Source organism: Oenanthe melanoleuca, chromosome 2 (assembly GCF_029582105.1).
Source record: "Oenanthe melanoleuca isolate GR-GAL-2019-014 chromosome 2, OMel1.0, whole genome shotgun sequence".
NCBI classification, from domain to species: Eukaryota; Metazoa; Chordata; class Aves; order Passeriformes; family Muscicapidae; genus Oenanthe; species Oenanthe melanoleuca.
In genome coordinates, this window is record NC_079335.1 from 141,288,620 (window position 1) to 141,308,433 (window position 19,814).

Genomic DNA, 19,814 nt, shown 5'->3' on the forward strand with positions numbered 1-19,814 from the left:
GAGATGCAGCACCAAGGATGCTGGGAGGGGAAGAGATGTGACCATTTCTCAGCAAAGAGCACAACAGTGACTGTGCCAAAGCCTCAATTTGGGGTCCATGGACCCAACACCAAGCCCAGGGGTGACAAAGGAATGACAAGGATGTGGAAAGTTGAACACAGGACACTGCTGCCACTCTAACTAAAGAGAGAGCATCAAAGGAACAAAACCCCAACAAACAAAACAAAACAAAACAAAACAAAACAAAACCTAAACAAAACACTTTCCCAGTGGAATTATTTGAATAAAGTGAGGGGAGAGGTGAAAGGAGCATCCTGTCCAGGTGCTCAGTGTATATGTGATATATCATACTGAAATTTCCCTAAAAAAAAATCATATTCTGGCACTGGAGAAGGGGATGAGGAGATGGCACATTATTATGGTGAAATTCTTGCTTTTCCAGGATGCAGGGACCATGTTAAAATCTGTCTGAATATCCCTCACTGTGCTTCAATAGGGCTTACATAGACCTTGGGGATGTGGGGCAGAGGGACAGAGGGCAGAAATCTTTTTTCTTGCAACTAGCAAGATAAACAAGCCAGAATAATTACATACAGTAGAACATAGCTAAATATTGATTCACATCTCATTGCAAAAAGAAAAGGTGAGGGGACAACAGCTTGAAAATAATGATACAAAAATCTATGAAAGACTGGTAGAGACAAATAGATCTACAGCAATTATATACAGAGGAGTTCAAAAGCCCTTCTGGAATAGGAACAACAGCAGATGATTCAGTGCCTCCTGTGAAAATGATCCTTTTCCCTTGATATCAGTGCAGCCCTTCTGCCTGGAACTAAGCTGGCATGACAGGCACAAACTCAGGCAGGGAAAAAACTCCTAATTAGAGGAGTCACTCCAGTTTAGTTCCAGGTGTCATCACTTAACCAGTTTTTTTTGCATTTAGATATCCTAGTTGGAAAAACATTGTACTACAGGATTAAAAAAAAAAAAAAAAGGTAAGGGAGATGGGTAGGTTCTGGCCTTGTGCAGCCCCATCTATCATTCAAATATTTTATATATTTGAAAAAATCCAATGGTTCTCTTAATTATATTGCACTTTTTCAAACAGCACTATGTATGACAATCAGCTGTTTACCAGCATCAGCATTCACTGTTTGAAGGCACCTGCAAACCCCTGACATGGCAGACACTGAAGGAATCACTCCATTTTCCCCCTGGCATTTGCATTTCCCTGAAACAGAGATTTCCTATTGCATCTTCTGCACCTGCTGTGAAACTTAACTTCTGTTTCCTTAGAACCAATTATAAGCTTGATTGCAGCACAATCTACAAGAATAAGAGCTGGTTCCTGCTCCAAAAAGAGTTGACACTGAAAAAGGCTTGTTGCCTATGAATGCAGGAAAAACCTGCTCTGACCCTTCTGTGGGGCTGCAGTAAATGCAAGGACATACAAAACTTCCAGCAGCCCCAATCTGCTTCCTGTATGTTTTTGGTATGTGCAAATAGTAATAGACTGACTGGTCAGGAGAACCTTAAAAAACCTGTTTCTCTTGGTAAAATAATAAATAATATGATCTATGAGAGAGATGTTTTTAGAATTATAACTGCTGCCTCTAAAGTTGTGCAAAACTGCTTCTCCCAGCATCTGTTGTGTCACAATTACCATTAATATCTGCCAGGATGGTTACAGATTCTGATTTTGAAAAAAACAAGAAAATAGCAGCACAACAGAAGTGCTTCTGCTTTTGATGTTGGAGTTTAACAGCCCCTGTGAACTGTATTTATCAACACAGACAAATATTCACTGCATTTTAACAGAGCAGCCTCCTTCCTTTTGGCAGCAGGGCCCATGGATATTCCTTGTCCCTCATGCACATACTTTGGACCTGGATGTGCTAATTTTGGGATAACTTGGGTAAAATCCTCCTGAAAGCTTTGGGTTTGTTTGGGATTTCTTGGGCACCTCAGTCACAGACATGCACTGGACAGTCTCTTACTCCTGAAGCACTGCCTGACTTTGGCTGAGCTGCCAGGAAAAACAGCAGAGGAAACCTCTTCACACTGCACTCACTTTTCTTGATGAACAGACAGGTCCAGGCCTGTCAGCCACACCAGTTTCATGAAGCTGAGCTCAGGGTCACAGACACTATTATCATTTTATTTGATACTGTTGGGGCACATGTACCACAGGAACAATCAGTGAGCTCTTGGCATGTGGGCAGAGCCTTGGAACTTGAGATGGAACATGATGAAACTGGTAAAATATTCCAATAAGGTCAATTAACAGAAGGTTTTTATTTTCTTGTGGAAAAACCAGAAGTGGGTAGCTGTTGAGTCATAGATGGCATGATCAGAAAAAGAGAAGAAATGCAAGGAGTGAGGATTCTTGTGCAGATTAGCACACCCAGAACAGGAAAAAGGTTCAGAATCACACTTTTTCACAGTCCTGTCATGCCACCCACAGCCTCATATTGCTGGAAAGTGTCACACAAACTGAGGATAGTACAGTCTGTTCACTAAAACCACCAAGCACCACGCTGAAGGCCAGTGGGCTGATGAAATGGAATTCCAAGTGTGGCTTTGGGCTGTCAGGTGCACCATGGAAAGGATGGATTTTCCCACAGGCATTTTGCACAGTCATTCACACCCACAAATAGTGAATATATCACACGGCTATTCCAAGCTAAGAGTGTTTTTCACTTGTTCTGTAAAGGCAGAAATGATGACTCATGCTGTAGGACAAATGGGAGGAGTGAGCCCTTTATTAGCAGCCAGATTTAGGGAATGTGTTCCCTCTTGCATTGAAATTAGTGGCTCTCTTTCTAATGACTCTGGAGCTCACACTGGTGAGGGTCCCATTCTTCCAACAGCTTTGTAAGATTTAATTTTTCAAGACTTTGGCTGAGATCAGAGAAAAGCTGAAGCACTTTTCTGAGATGCCAGAAGTGAGAGCTTTTTTTGCATTCTGATCTTCTGACAGATTTTCTCTGATCCAATATCTGCCATTATTTAAACAGCTCAAGTTGGCATGTGTGGCACTCTGCAGGCTAGTAAGAAGTCAAGAACCACGCTCTGAGGACTTAATCATCCAAAAATTGGCATATAATTTAATGAGAAAGGACAAAATAAAGCAAGATAAATTGAAAATAGCTCATGGGAATATTCCACTATGTTTTTAATTGCAGAGAATGCAGATCATTCAGGCTCCTTCTATTTCAGATTTGTTTCTTTTTTGAATGATTAGACATGCAAGAGAGAAAGGGGTCAGGCACAGCAACCCAAAGTTCCCCTAGGAAGGATGAAATAGAAGCTACAAAGAGAATAAAAATTTTGGAACCAAGCCCTCTTACTCTCCTGCCCTTCCTTTCCTTCATGTTGCCAAAAAAGAACAAACCAGGAGATTTCAAGGGGAAAGCTTTTTTATTTCCTGAAAATTGGGGTATCTCCAAGGTGATCTAAGCACACTTGCCCTTGGCTCCCCCCTTTCCTGGGAGATGCAGGATGAAATTGTGCTGTGTGCACACAGGGCTGACACACACTGGGGTGATTCTGTGCTGTAGGAACCCCTCAAACCCTTTTGGGAACCTCCAGGAACCAGGGGAGCTGGCTCGTGGCTCCCAGTTACTCCTTTCCCTCCCACTCAACACATTTTCCCTCCTTCTCCCACAACACAACTCAGTGCACATTTAGCAAACACATTCCCACTATCAAATGTTAATAGACTTTAATTTTTCTCTGTCTTTGCATCTCCACAGAAGGTGACACGGATTTTGCTGGCAATTATATTCTGAGTAACCCAATTAGTCCTGAAATACAGAAAAGTGAACATGGTGTGTTTCTAGATCACACTTATTATTCTTGTAGGGTTTTTTCAAATTTTAAAAGCTTCTTATTTTTTTTTTTTTTTTTCCTCTGGCAATTCTCTGCTGATTATTAGATATAAAAAAAAATTATATTGATGTTTATTTTATAAACTACAGCTACAATTTTATTTCAAGGTAAATGACTGGCAAAGAAAAGGGCAAAAAGGCACACTCTTTAGAAGAATGAAAAATAATGCCTAAACTACTAGTGAGCTCCTCCTCACCTACCCTCATTCCAAAGGCAAGAACTGGAAATAGAGCTCAATCACAGGACAATAATTTTACATATTTTGAAGTAAAAAAGAAAAAAAAAGAAAAAAAAAAAAAAAAAAAAAAGACAAACAACAAAAATAAAAGCATGCAGAACAAATTCACTGTAGAAAGATTTCTTTTCCATGATTTTTCTGGAATTCAACAACCACAGGGATTTTTTAAAGGTGCTAAAATTTAATATAGCATGTACTTCACAGAAGGAAGATGCATGATACTTGATGTCTTCAGGAATTCTTAGGGCTTTGAGCTTTCTCTGTAAATTGCTTAAAAAAATATGGTGGAAGTATGTATCAGCCTCTTCAGCATTAAACAATAAAGCTGGGAGTAAAGAAGGCTTTTCTTCTCCTGGACTGTGTGTACTCTCCAGCTGGAGATATGATTTGCCTGTTTTTAGGAACATTTTTCCTTTCTGTGTGGTTATTTCATATTGGTACAGAAGGCAATGGAGGCAATAATTGGTCATCTTTGATTTGGTGTAAAATCTCCTTGGATCTGCTTTCCAAGGTGGAAATAAGGTGCAGCCCTTGAGCTGGTGAACAAGCATGGATGTGTCAGCAGTGACCAGAGGTGCTGAGGGCACAAAAATTCACAGCAAAACTCTATTAAAGGAAGGAAATTCATTTTTGGGGTGGAGAATGTGACTGATGCCACTCAATAATAGCTCTAAATTAGCAAATGTAGATTTTGTCACACACTGTGAAACTCTGTTAGACTTAAAATAGAGCTAGTGAGCAGTGAAGGAAAAATGTTTTGTCTTTCTTTGCTACACCCTTAAGGTGTTCCCCACACATGGTGGTATTGAACAGTGTGCAGTGAAAGCAAAGAGCTCCTCAGAAACATTTTGCATGGAGGTAAAGGCTGCTGACTCTCCTCTCTGATCAGATTTGAGGTCAATGACTCTCAAACACAATTTTCCTGATGGAGCAGAGGAAAGGATTTCCTGTTCCTGTATCTGTTATGTTTTCCTCAACCTGATTTTCAGACTTGCAATTATAATGACTCCTATTGCTGTTTTTTTTAAATCACAGAATTTAAAACAATCTAGTTAAGGACACAGACAAACAGTCCCCAAGAGAGGACTGGGAACAGGAGATATATGCCAGATTTTCCCTTATAATGAGCTTTCAAAGCTCATTTCTTGGTACAAAGCTTCCATATCAAAAAAGATGTTGCCACTTTTTCATTTCTTGTTATTGTAGAAAGGGAATGTTTGGAATATGTAAAAACTTAATATTGGATTTGCACCAGGAAATGAAGCCAGGGGATCTGGCCAGGAAATACATGCTCTGAAAAATGGGCACAGCCAGGATGGCAGTGGCTGAGGAGTAAAATACTGGGGATTTTAAGATTTTTTTGCAGTATGAATAGCTCCGTGATAAATCCCTGACAAATGGTGTGGTTGTGGTTGTTTTTTTTTTTTTTTTTTTTTTTTTTTTTAAGCAGCTCTGAAAACTTTCCAGGATCCACTTCTAATTCTGTCTATTTTGCAAACAACCACAGGGCAAATTCAGGGCAGCTCTGTTCTAGGGAGATGCAGTCTCCAAACGGGGCTGCTAATATTAACATATCCCCAGTGCCAAGTTTGCAAGTCTGAAGATGCCCTTGTGAAGCAATGAGATGCTAAATAAATCAAACCATTATCTCTATAATCTGTCCTGTGTCCAACACTGGGAGAAGCAGGTGCATCCTCTCAAAAAGCTTTCATGAAGTGTTCTTTCTCTGCATTTTTAGACACGATTGCTTTGCAGAGAATGGATATATTTGGGAATTTTATAAATAAATTACATGATGGAACAATCATAAATAAATGCTAGAAGCTACCACACAGGCTTCAAGAAACTATTAAAAAAAGGAATTATTATTTTTTATTGCCAAGCAAAAGCAGCATGGTGTCTAAATGCATTAAAATACTTTTTTTTCTCTTACCAGCTGTTGCCCCTTTGGACCCCAACCAGCATACTGAAGCTTTGCATTGCTGACCTCAGGGGGATACAAATTCTGGGGATCCCTGTGAAAAGAGAAAAATTAGATTTCAGAAATGTCCTTGCTTAAGCTGCTGCACACCTGCTTTGGAAATACACCACAAACTTGTAAGATGCCTTTCAGACAGGTTTCAGGAGACTTTTTTGGCAGTAAGGTAAACACTAGCAGGTGTTGGTAAGATCAAGCACATAAGTGACAATTTCTGCTTCTTATTAATAAGAAACTAAACATATTAGTTCCCCTGCTGACTTGCCTAAGCCTTAAGAATTAGTTCAGGGATGGCAAACAGTGTATTTGTTTTTATCAACACTGATATGTCCACAAAGGATAACCAGTAATTATATCTTTTAATCCTACTGCCACAAGAAAAACAAAATTTTGTCTTCTGTATCAATGGCTTTTTTTTGCCTCATAAATTTTTGCCTCATAAATTTCCTTTGAATATGATGGCAGAAAAGATTGGCAGCTGTATGACAACTGGCTTCAAAGGGAAAAGCTCCTATTAACACAAAATATAACTTTTTGTTTTTTAGAAAATGAAATCAAAATGCTTTTCTTGTTCTTTCATCCACTACCTTCATTTTGCAGCAGAACACAAGTGACACACAGCAAATGCAATATAGAAAAAGGGGGCCTTTTTGGTAAATGTCAAAGCAGCATAATGCCATTTTCTCCCAGCATAGATAGCATTGCCTTAACTGTATTTATACTCAGCACAAATAATTACATTACATATTCTGAAGTCACATTGCAACAACCCTGGGTATCGTAATATCCTGCAAACAAGAACTCTAATAAAGCCTGTATAAAACATGCCTCATTAGAGGATCTCAAACTGCTTGAAAAAGTAAGGGTATTATCATCACTGTAGAGACAGGAATAACAAGGCAATGTGAGGCAAACATCACTGAAAAACAGAGAAAAGAGCCAAACCCTGCTTGGCCTTTGAGCACAAGGCCTTTTGGCACAGTGTTTTCCAGACCATGTTTTCAAAACAGAACAGAACTGATGCAGTAATTAGCACTGATGAATTCTCTTTATGCCTGTTTGGGCCAGGGCAGTGGCATAGCTGCTCCAGCTCTGCCTGGCACTGCCTGGCTGCACATCCCCTGCACTGGTGCTGCCGGAGCAAGGACCAGCACAGCAGCAGCAGGGATGCTCAGGATGGATTTGGTGCAGTCTTGCTGCTGTGAAACATCTCATTTCCTCTGAGCTGTTCAAAGGCCAGCCAGAAGCAGGGCAAGGTGAGGACCCTGATGGCCACAGGTCCCCCCTCCATCACCCCTGCTCCCTCACAGTAGAGCTGGCAGGTTTGGAGATGGGCTGAACTGAAATGTGGAGGGGGAAGAAGGGGTGGTTGAGGCACTCACACTCCAAGTCTGAGTGTTTCATAAGGTGCCCAAATAGCTTTTGTTTCTACATGCAAAATGTCATCCACAGCTGCTGCCTGTAGAGCAAAATTGCATCCTTTATTCCCTTTTTTACCCAGAAAGTGTCTTTGTGAGCAGCCTAAAGTCGTTTTTGTAAAGTATGGATTAAGAGAACACATAATGCTCAGACTGAGAGCAGCCACAACATTTCCTTTCCTGTAAAAAGATGAGCCACACAACTTGTTCTGGCTTGTGTGTTTTAGCTACTTAAGTTTCCAGTCAGCTGTGCCTGTTAGGAATCAATCTCTCTGGTCAGCTATCTTGATTATCTTAACAGACAGTAACCTCTGAGTGTAGAAGGAAAAGAGAAAAACAGTGAATCAAATCAAAACCCCTTTTGGGAGAAAAAAAATACCACTTCTCTATTTGTCAAATGAACTATCTAGTTCTTGGATTATTTTATCCATGGTGAGAAGAAGAGCAAGAAATTACAAATAGAGGGGGAAATATCATCCCTAAATAAACAGATTATACAAATTGCAAGAATTTAAAGCTGTAATGCTTCAGATAACACAGGTGGAGCTAAGGGACAGACATGCCAATTACAACAAATAATTCAGACCAGAGCACAGACAAGTCCTGTCAGTTCTGCTCACTGCATCATCTTTCAGAAGAGGAAAGCTCCAGTGCAATGAGAAATGCAGCATAAACCAGCTTTGGTAGCTGATAAGGCAGAAGGAAAAGCAAAAAAAAAACTGTGCTGCAGACAAAAAAAAACAAAAACAAAGTCATCTTCTCATTCCTGGGTATAGCCAAGGAAGAACAGAATGGCATCTCCTGAGTTCTTTCTGAAGCTGTTGGGTGTGGTTGGGATGCTGCTTTTGTGGCAAAATCTCGTTGGCATCCATCCTCATGCTGGGAGCTATTCCTTTCTTCCACAGGCTATGAAAGCAGGCTAAGATCCTAGTTTTCCTCCACAAATGCTCCTGAGAGATAGACATATTCATCTTGGTGTGTTTTGGCTTGTTTCTCATCTTTTGAGGAGAATCTTCTTCCCTGAAGTAGGCACACTGACTCACCCACCTGCAGCAAACTTCAGTACCATGTGCAGGGGGGTTGAGAATAATTCTCCTTGCCAAGCCTGATCTCCCAGGCTTCAGAGAAAGTGCAGGAGTTACCTGGAGCTGGGCTGCACCAGCAGTGGCCAGGGGAACCTGTGCTGCCACAAGCCCAAAGGTGCCATGGAAATGGAGTTCGCTCACTTGTGAAGGATCAAATTCCCACACATGTGTTTGGGCTACATTTGGTGCATGGTCCATGGTGGGATATGCATGGACTCCTGCTCTGGAAGCCCCAGGCAACTCAACAACTCATTATCAAAGAGTCACAGACAGCTTTGGGTTGGAAAGGACCCTAAAGATCATCTCATTCCAAGCCATGGGCAGGGATGCTTCCCACCAGGGTTTCTTCAAGGGTACTGGGTTTCTTCAAGTACATCCATCCTTGAACACTTCCAGGGACAGGGTATTCTCTGGGCAAATTGTGTCCTAACTAACTATAAATTAACTTCCCTGGGCTGTTATAGCAGCTAGAGAGAAGGAGGAGGCAGAGTTTACTCAGCTGCTCTGGGCAGGATGGCCACAACTCTGTGATGCTCTCTTTGAGGAAGCTCTTAGTGATCCTCAAACCAAAAAACCCTTCTGGAGAGCATTTTTCCAACACATTTCTGATTAATTTGAGCTATTTTCACTCTCCTTTGTTAAATTCCTGTAGGGCAGTCAGGCCAAATGCACCCCTGTGTCCCAGTTCCACTTCACAGGGATCTCATGCCAGTCAGCTTCTTCTGGGAAGTACATTATTCCCATTAACTTATAGTCCTCCATAGCTGCACCCTTCCTTCTCCTCCAAAACAGCCTGCTTAAAATTCCTCTGTACTTTTCCCCCCAAATCAATCAATATTATGGGTCATGTCAGCATCTCCAAAGAGCCAGAGCTCCTCACAGACCCTCATAATTAGGGCTTGCTTGGATTTGAGCCTGTCCCTTGTGAGCTCATTTGTGCAGGATGCTGGCTTGGAAATGGGCAATTCTGAAGGCAGTCTGTACATCTCTGTCTCCTGGTTTGGATGAAGAAACAATTCACTGTGTCCTCACAATATTTTTCACTATTTCCTCACAAAAAAAAGAACCTTAATCTTAATTTCCAGCCAAAGAAATGGCAAGGCCTTATTAAACTGTTGCCATTATTCCTTCCATCTTTTAAAATGATTGATCTCATAGCTGAGAAAGAGGGAATAATACACTTTAGACCAGACAGAAGATGGAGCAGGTGCTACATAAACTCTTCCACATTAAAATGACATTGTCTGGACCAGAGGCTGTTAAATTGCTCCAGACACAGGCATGACTTCAGCACCATGTTCAAAAAACATTACTGAAGTAATAAATTGAGAAATTTGCCCATTTAAGTGAAGTATTTTTGCCAGAAAGTCTCCCCTCAAAATTTCCAAACAAGGAAAGTTCCTGAGTGCAAGCAGAGTGTTGATTGCCAAGTAATCCTTGCTAACAATTGAGCTCAGAACTAGATGTAGAATAAAACAAACTAATCAATCATATGTTACCTGCATTTGACTTTAAAAATTACTGTGATTAATGAGGAACTTGTTTGAAAGAGCTTGTCCTGGTTTTAGCTGAAATTTTTATATCTGAAACTTTTATATCTCTTCTGACATTTTCTCCTGAAGAATGCAAATTTCCCTCAGAGAATTCGTGGCACTGGTTCTCCTTCTGAGCATAAACATGATAAACTCTTCTATATAAAGTTCTTCAAAAGCAACTTAAAAATACCCAGGAATTTTCCACTGTAATTGAGGCAGTGGCTCCCTTTACTTCAAGAAGAATATTTTACAATGCCAGAGTGAAAATATCTGAAACTGTTAAAAGCAGTCAGATTCTGGGGTATGGTATAAGCTGTTGTTCTAAGGTCTGTTTTTATAACTTAATTTTAATTTCAAATACAGAACAACAGGATTGGTATGGAAATTCTTTGAATATGCTGCCAGTGTGAATAAAAATGCATAACAATTTCCATGACAGGCTGCTCTGATATGTCCATCCTCTAAAGAAATAATATAAACTATATATATATGCTTTACTAGGGAAAAATTTGAACCTACTTACTTCACTATGTCAAAATTTTGGAAAATATTTACTGTGTAATTAGTAGGCTAAAGGTCAGTAGTTTATAAAAGTTGAAGAAATAAAGACAGCTACAAAAATATGTGGAGAAGGCAGAAATATGTTCTCTCATTATCTGCATCAAGCCAGCACTCAATATTTTGAAACACAACAGTCCTAAGGTCATCAGCTCACAGTACTTTAAGGATTTTTTATGGTTAAGTATAAAAAACTATCTATCTATCTAAACTATCTGTCTCAGCACCAGAACTCAAAGTCTTCACAACTACCTCTAATAACATAAAATCAGACAGCACTAAGACAGATTTCTTCTTCCTTAGAAAGAGGGAAAGAAAATAGAGAATAAAATAAAGAAAAAATTCAGAAGGAAGATAAAGAGCTGGAAGCTTCTTAATATTTAAGAATTTTTGATGCATGATAAGGAAAAAAAAGCAAACTGAAGAAAATTTGCAAAACCAAATAAAAGCATGTAAAACATACAGGTTGATTAATAAATGTACAAAGAATCATAGATAAGGATGTGGAGGAAGAGAGAAAGATTTTTAAGAGGCAGGAATTTAATTCCTTGAGTAGCAAATACACAATTTTAATGAGTTGTTTTTAATGACTTGACACAATTAAATGACTTGTTTGCTTCAAAATTCACCAAGGAGAAGAGGAGACAGGTGCCATTAAGAAAATTTCTCCCCAGGAGATACAAAGCCCTGCTGAGACTCACAGTGAGATAAAATAAAATATCATACAAATGGGAATAAAGACTTGCCAGAATAAATAATCAAGAAATCAAACTGTTAGAAGATGCAACTAACAGAACCCTCCTGGAATTCTAATAAAAGTGCTTAATTAGAAGGGAAAGGCTCTTCCATTCATCTAGGCTCATCCACTATTAAATATTTAATTCTCTCTCACATACACATATTCTCCTCATACCACTTTTCAATGAACAAAAGTAGAAGGAGGTGATGAAAGCAATCTGAAATTATTTATTTCAACTGCAGATGCACATAAATTCATTCAGCTACTCTTAAAAACATCAGTGCTCACCAAACATTTTTTCCAAGATGAACGAATTCCATGGATTTAGCATTAAAAAAGCTAAGAAGCTAAAACACTAAAACATTTGTCTTTAATTTGGCAATTCTTTTGGATTCAGGCCAACAATATGGGCTCAGAGGTTTTTTTTATTATAGTCTACCTTTGTCTGCAACCCCCTTCAATGTAATATTTGGTATTGAATCTGCAAAACCTTTCACTTTACCAATACCACCTTAAAATTATAGAAACACAGAATGGTTTGGGTTGGAGGGGATTTCAAAAATCATTTGGTTCCAGCCCCCCTGCCCTGGACAATGACCCAAAAATCAATCATTTGTCAGAAAAGGAGCCACCACCTTCCATTGGTAATGGTGTAAAATGATGGTATGGATCTGCCTTTCTAGTCTGAAAATAAAGAACTGAAAGTGCATCAGAGGCTGGTTCACAGCCCTGGGCTGGAGACTGCAAACATTGATCAAAACCTCTGCACTTCCCAAGTAAGCACAGTGGAAATGGGCCTTGATGCTGGGAACATTGCTTTAAAATGATGGCATTATCATGTTCCTCAGGTGACCCCTCTAAATCACAGAAGACAGAGTGAATTTTTACAGTATTTTAAAATGGAACTTTTGTTCCTGGAGTCATATTTTGTCTCCTAAAGAGGCAATGAGAGGCGACAGCACTCAGGTGATAAACACAACCACTTAAAAGCAATTTTCTCTTACTCATGTAATTTTATTTTACTCTGTAGGTCTTTCTCAGCCAGCTCTGACCCCAGCACTATGCAAGGCATGAGGTAAAGCACTGGATTTACCAGGGTTTCATTAGTATTTATCTACAACAGAGATATGAAAAAATTAAAATCTAAATATTTGTATGCTGTGCAGAAGGCTAAACAGAATTGCCACCAGCCAAAGATCAGCTATTCACAATATTGGGGGAAAGATGGAGGTTGAACTTGATAAGCACTGAGATGTTTAAGAATGAACTGGGAGGATCTTCTGGAGGAGTCTGGGTTGAGTGTGGCTCTTCTGAGCAACTCTGCCAATCTCCAGGAAAGGATGTTTGTGATGAAACCTGAGCATTTTCCATCCAGCTGACCTTGCCTGACTCTCAAATGCTAATAAAAATATGGCACGGTGATGTGGTGCCTGCAGAGAGCAATATGGGATTATTAGTTCATAGAATGAGACACAGAAATGATCTCCCACCACCAGAGACAGAAGTGACTTCACTGCTGCTAGGTCACACTTCTAATTGGGCAAGAGATTGATTCTTGGGCTGGTGCTCCAAAATAATTTAACAGCCTGCATTACTTGGTTTCAAACCAAACCAGAATGACTCAGTGTTCTCTATTTTCTTTCTGAAAACAAAGTCTTTGAGCAAATCTTATTTCTTCTCACGTCAGCAGGACAAGGAGATCCTGGAGGTTTGTGTGTGGGTTCTCAGGAGTATTGAAACACCTTCCTAAACAGCCTCTCCCCACACAGACTGTGTCATCACCAGTTAAAATTAACATTAAACATAAAATTAACATTAAAATTAACAAGGCATACAGTTATTTGTGCCTTTATTTCCATTTTTTATCAGCAGTGATGAGATCACTTTTAAACCCCACCACAACTGGCCTGGTTTGGGGTATGGTTTGAAAGTGGGTGGCAAAACTCTCTCCTTATTCAAAGGACACAAGCAGCACTCCAGCTCTGCACAGAACATAACAGAGGGGGATAACCTGCAGTACCCACACAAGGGAATGCTTATGGAAGGCCCTTTCATTCCTCTCCTTCTCACCTGTGACATGGGGAAGAAACTTTTTCTATTCCAGCCTTATCTCCTCAAATTTCTAAGCATTCAGTAATGTTAGGGAAGGGGTGACACAGTCTGGGCTATCAGCCAGCTCTTTTAGCACCTTTGCCATAAAGAGACTTTTTGTGCCATAGAAAATTCTGGCTGCAGCATCCATTTTTCCACTCAGAGATCCTCTCTTGCTTTCCAAAATATCCCCATACCCTTCTTCTCCATATGTTTTGAGCTCCACTGGGGGTCAGGGTGCCCATTTTGAGATAACAAGGCATTTTTAGACTATTAAATTTGGCTAGTGATTACCTGTGGAGGGGTCACAGCTCCAAGCAGCAAGGATAACAGGGAGCCCCAGGACATGGCTGGGGTGCCCAAGAGCTGTGGCATGGATGGCTACACATTTCTCAGAGGTGGGGCACTGTACAGTCCTCAGTGGCTGGCACAGGTCCCTGTGCAGCCCTCACTATGTGACCTGAGCCCAGGAGCCATCAAACCCCACAACAGTGAGGACATGCCCATAATCTTGCATGTTTGGGTCCTCAAAACTGACTTTTTTTTTACATGTCCATAAACCAAACAAGCCTGCTTTTTGTAGGATGCACTCTCTGTGCTGTGTAATCAGCCAGCAGTGCTCTGAGAGTTTAATGGGCTGAAGGTTTATCCCCTAACCACAGCTAGGACTAAGCAAGGCTCACCCTTGATGATGGAAGCAGCAAATGTACAGCTGTGCTTAGGCAGTGCTATGCACCATCATTTTATAAATTCTCTTTCATCCACCTTCTGTCAAAACTCTGAACTAACTCACCTTACTGAGTATGAAAAAGGAGGAATACCCATGCCAAGGAGCTGGTTTTTGGGGGTGGCAGTCAGGAAGTGCCTGGGCTCCAGAGGGGCTTCATTCATCCTGAGGCACAAAAACATCCCCAAGTGCAGATGTTTCTCACCAGTGAAGCACATTTTATTCAGAATTTAGACTTTAATAGGAACCCTGCCTCCATTTCAGAGGGTGCTGTGTCAGAAAAACACAATAGGGGAGTTTGCTTCAAACCTTTCTTCTTTTTTTTTTTTCCTTTTTGATGAGCCATAAGCTATTGACCTTTTCTGTAACATGAGGAGGTTGGTTGCTGGGCTTTTCCCTGCTAAAGTGCTAACATTTGTGCCTAACTATTAATTATCCAAGTGCCTTTTTTTTTAGTCATTACTCTAATTCTTAATATCAAATCCTCCCCTCAGGGGACCATTCCTTATTATTATCACTACACATGGTTTCTAAGATGTCCACCCACATCACAACTGGTTCTGGAAGAAAGAAGTGTGTGGTAGGAATTGCTTTGCCTACACAAGAAAGGAACATTTCACAATAATAATAATAAAAAAAATGCTGTGCAGTGACCAGCATGGGTGAGAGTGGCAAATCCCCTGGGGAAATGATATGGTGTTGAGCTGCTGAAGTGGATTTCCTCCCACCAGAACAGCCAAGAGTCCTTCCTGAACTGCATTCCAGGCTGAGCTGCTTTCAACCTGCCACAGCTTGGAAGTGAGTGATGCTCAAATAGCAGCTTTGCCTAATGAAATGCTGGTTCTTTCTTTTCAAAGAGGCTCAAAATATATTCATAAGCAATAAGCTGGTGTGTGATTTAACCACTATTCCAGTGATTAACAGAGAGTTTAATTCAGAAGATTATAAAAAGCAAGAAGCCAAACAGCTCCATCAGGTTTTGAGCCAAATGCCAGCAAACTCAGATGAAAAATTCCTGTCCACATCAGAGATGTGAGGTCAAGCTCCATGATCAAGCTACCAAATGTGTCCATTCCAAGGGCCAGTTTTCTGTTGTGAAAATGAACTGAAAAAGTATCTGACATCATGAGGATGCTCTTATTTATAGTATGGCATGAAAGCCACCACACTGTGCAGAAGTGCCTTAATTAACTACATAAACTATCTCAAAATGTGATAAAATCTATAGAATGATAATTGTGAGAGAGGGAGGAGAGAGAAGGAGTAGAAATAGCATGTTCTTAATGAACTGCAGAATACTTTTTTTTTTTTTACTTATTTAACAAATTTCACATTTTCATTTGGTTTTACATACCTTTTCATAAAGATTTTACTTCAACCTCTACAGATCATTCTTGGGGGAAAATATTCATCCTGCTCCAAGTAAGATTTAATTAGCTGAAAACGGGTTTTATTAAATGCTATACTTTTTCCTCTTAAAATAAAATGTAGGCACTAGTAGAAGTTTATAAATGTTAGAGTGAAATTGTGCAGCAGTCTGTACAACAATTATCACATTTTGCATCCATTGGGTAGGTGCAGTTTCTCTTCTTGCTGTGCAGATGGGGACACTGAGGCACAGGATGTTTTAGTGCTACAGAGATGATGTGTAACAGGCCAGACCAAAATAAAATAGAGCAGACTTGATCAAATGGGCAGGTTTCTGAAGTAGATTCAGTTCCCTGAAGTTCTCTTATCTATGATTTTAAATAATTAATCACAATTTCTTTTTACTGCAAACATGGAAATGGGAACATGTGCAACAGTAAACTTCTTGTCTTTGGGAATATACAACAGGACACATGCAAAACTGATTGTGTTTTGTCTAATTGAAATCCATTTCTTTCCTTCCATAGTTTGTAAAAAAAAAAAAGGAAAAAAAGGGTGTAGGAAGAACAGTGAGAGCTCTGCAGAGAGATCTATAGACATCACTTTGAAAATTTACTCACAGTGAAGCAGCAGCTCAGTTCCTCTCCCTGTTATCACTTCTGTGGATCTCCAGCACGTTTTGTGCACTCACTGCACCCCTGGGGCTTCTCTTGCAGTCACTGGGGCTCAGCATGGGCACTCGTGCAGGGTTTTACAGACCTGAAAAACCCCTGGCAGTGCAGGCAGGAGGAGCTGAGCTCAGCTCCAAGAGCACTCCTGTTATGTGCTTACCGTGTTCCTCTGAGTGCAGCACTCAAATCCAGTCAGAAATGTGGATTCTGATTAGGAGCAACTGTGCACAATCCCCCCCTTATCAAGTGCAAAATCAGTGAGGAGAGGGAATAACTGCTGATTTCCTGCCTGATCCTGGCAGGAACATTTGGAAGTTCCCACTGAATATCCCAGCTGGATGTGCTAAGAGCTCCTGCAAGGGGGTGAGAACCAATCCCTGACACTTGGTATCCAGAGGGAAATGGCTCATGCAGAACGGGGTGGGTGCTGGGAGGTCTGAAAAAACTTGTTTTATGCTGGGCTTTATTAGGGGGAATGCAAACACAACTGTAAGAAGGTGTATCATTTCTCCTGGCCATAGCAAAGAATTAAATACAGAATTACCCCCTTGGATATCCAAAATTAGCTATTACTGAGGACCTGCAGTGCCAGATCACACCAGTGCTCCAGCAGCATGCACTGGTGTGAAAACACCTTAACACTGGTCAGGGAAATCCTGCAACTGGGTTAGGGAAACACTCTGCTCAGTGCCAGCCTGGCCATAAAAACTCTGAGGTAACTAAGTTTTTTTCCCTTATTCCAGTGAAGGATGTGAATGACTAAGATAATTCATCTTGGACCCACAAAAGAATAAAACAATTTTCAGTGCCTGGTTTTTGTAAGTAGGTTGTTGCCTATACAGCTAAATTTTTATTTTCCAAAATTAGGAAAAATACTATTAGGAAGCAACTGTATATGGTACTGGAGTTCCACATTTCAGAGCCTTGCAGGAGAGCTCCACATCTGGGCCTGCAGATGTTATCTCAGTAGCTATAAATTACAAGTAGCTGGCAACTGCAATGCTGCAAGTGCAACGGTGGGGTTATGGGGAGAGCCTTGCAAAAACATTTATAACGGAGACAGCTGCAGGCAGCTATCAGAGCTAGATCTGAAAATCAGCAGCACTCGGGGGGGATGGGATGGGACGGGACGGGACGGGACGGGACGGGACGGGATGGACGGGACGGGACGGGATGGGATGGGATGGGATGGGACGGGATGGGATGGGATGGGATGGGATGGGATGGGACGGGATGGGATGGGATGGGATGGGATGGGATGGGATGGGATGGGATGGATGGGATGGGATGGGGATGCTCATCCCAGGATGCTGTTTCCACTAGATGGCACCCGGCGCCAGCATCGCGATTTTGGGTGAGCAGTAGCAGAGACGGTGACGTGAAGGAAAGAGGGATGGAACAGAACCCCTGCACACCTCTGCCCCGGAAAACCGCGGGTCTCAGCCAGCTCCCCCTGTGCAAACCAGAAACCACAGCCACTGAAAGCAGAAGGAAATGAGTCAGAGCAGTGGGGGTTTCGTGCCCGATTTTACCCAGAGGCTGTGAGAAAGCTGAAATAGCAGAAGGGAGGTACTAAATCTGTGTGATCTCTTCCTTCTGCCTCCGGCTTGTTTTAATTTTTAAGTCAGATCTTTTGAGTCTATGTCAGTGGCATCTATTAATTGTCCTATATAGACCCAGTGTGAAGAGTTTTACAACAGCTCTTGTGGAAAGATGTTGCAGTCCTGTATAAAATACCATTTGGGAATATACATAATGAGGACATTCCTAAATTGGTTTGTCAAACTTATTGAGAGCTGGAAATGAAATCTGGAAAACATTGGTATGAGCTCCTTTTGACATCAGGCACAGCCAGAATCTGGAGAGCCTGCAGAACGTGGCAAAAATAATTAGAAAATTCCCTTTAAAAAACAATTTATGCTGGCAGATTAATGGCATGTTATTTAAAAAGTGATGCCAGAGATTAGGTTAATTGGCTTCCCTATTAGTTAGCCTCAGCAGGGGAGTAGCAAGGCCATGAGTGGGTGCAAATCCTAAATTGCCTGGCTTTCCTGAGGAGGCAGATCACAGCTGAGGATGGGCACAGGATAGAGAGGGAGCACAGGGAAAGTGTCACAGCTGCTTCCAGGAGTGACTGTCTGCTGAGCAGGAGGGACACTGGAGGGGAGTGGGTTTGTTCCCCAGCATCACTGCCTCAGCCCCTGAGCTGGAGACCAGGGCCACGGGCACACACCTCAGGTGGAAAGCTGTGCCTGCCTGCAGAAGAGGGAAAACTGAAAACAGTTTGTAAAAATGGCAAAGGGGTTATTGCTCAGTGCAGAATTTTGTCACTCCTGCTATTGACAGGTGGAGGACAAGGATGGCTGCTTGTGGATGGCAAATTCAGTCATCACCAAAGAACTTGGAATGTCAAACTGAAGTGAACCTTGTGCTGTGCCAGTGTGCCCTGTCCTGCCATGAACACCCTTCATCCACAGATACCCATCAGAGCAATGTTCCTGTGTTAAATATTAAATAGGTGAGGAAGAGCTTTTTATGCCTTCATCCAACAGAGGCTCTACTTTCAGCTGATGCATTTCACCACCTGTTACATCATGTTCACTGCTCACCTCCTAGACCTGTCCTCTCTGTTCATGCACCACCCTAAAATATGCCCAGAGCTCCCCAGGAAGGATAAATGCCCATGCTCCATGGAAATGGCAGTGTGCTGCCCTTTCCACCACTCACATGCACCATGATCACCAGGCAGGTCAATGAAATTATCACTCCACAATATAATTACAATGCTTGTATCTGAGAGCCTAAGCTCTGCAAACCACACCTTATCACCATGAAATTGTGATTCTCCTTCCAGCCCTGCTTCAGCTCGTGGTCTCCTGACCCACCACCCCATCATGGCACACCAGTTCCTCACACCTCTGTGCCTCCTGCTGTGCTCTCACTTTCCAAATTCCCCTTTATGCTGGAAACTTCTCTTTTGACACATCCAACCCCTCAGTTTCCTGCAGCACTGCCCAACCAAACACAGAGCAAGGGGAACAGAGCTGGTGCACAGTAGAGCTGAAGCTGGGGAAATAAGGGGTTGTCAGGGACAAAGAAAGATCATGCAGTAGTAGAAAACTGCTTGGACCACTGTGTTGTTATTTTTTAGCATTTCTAGTACATGTTATGCATGATAGTTCTATTTTATCCACCTGTGTTTTGTCTGGAATAGAGCTGTGCTGTCAGTCAAGCCTTTTTGCTCTCAGCCAGATTTGCTGCAGACACAAATCTTATGTGCTCATGCTGTGTCTTCATCCTGTTGCTGAACACTTTCAGCCCACAAGCTACTACTCAGATACATTGCCAGAAAGATGGAGTGCTCAAAAACCAAGCAAATTGAGTAAAGTATTGGAAAAAACCCAGCCCAACCGACCTACCAACCAACCAACACAAACCAAAACATTACCAACCTCAACAAACTGGAAAAAACCAAACCAAAAACAAACTAGCAAACAAAAAAAATCACACAC

At 41.4% G+C, this 19,814-nt stretch overlaps 1 protein-coding gene across 3 annotated transcripts in view; it reads right to left on the reverse strand.

The window, feature by feature from the left end:
• DPP6 (dipeptidyl peptidase like 6) overlaps positions 1 to 19,814 on the reverse strand; it is a 529,059-nt gene that overhangs the window by 89,657 nt on the left and 419,588 nt on the right. For all 3 annotated transcript variants that reach the window (XM_056485082.1, XM_056485079.1, XM_056485080.1), the window contains exon 7: positions 6,066 to 6,147. In XM_056485082.1, the coding sequence (XP_056341057.1) occupies positions 6,066 to 6,147 (82 nt within the window). The remainder of the gene's footprint in view (positions 1 to 6,065; positions 6,148 to 19,814) is intronic.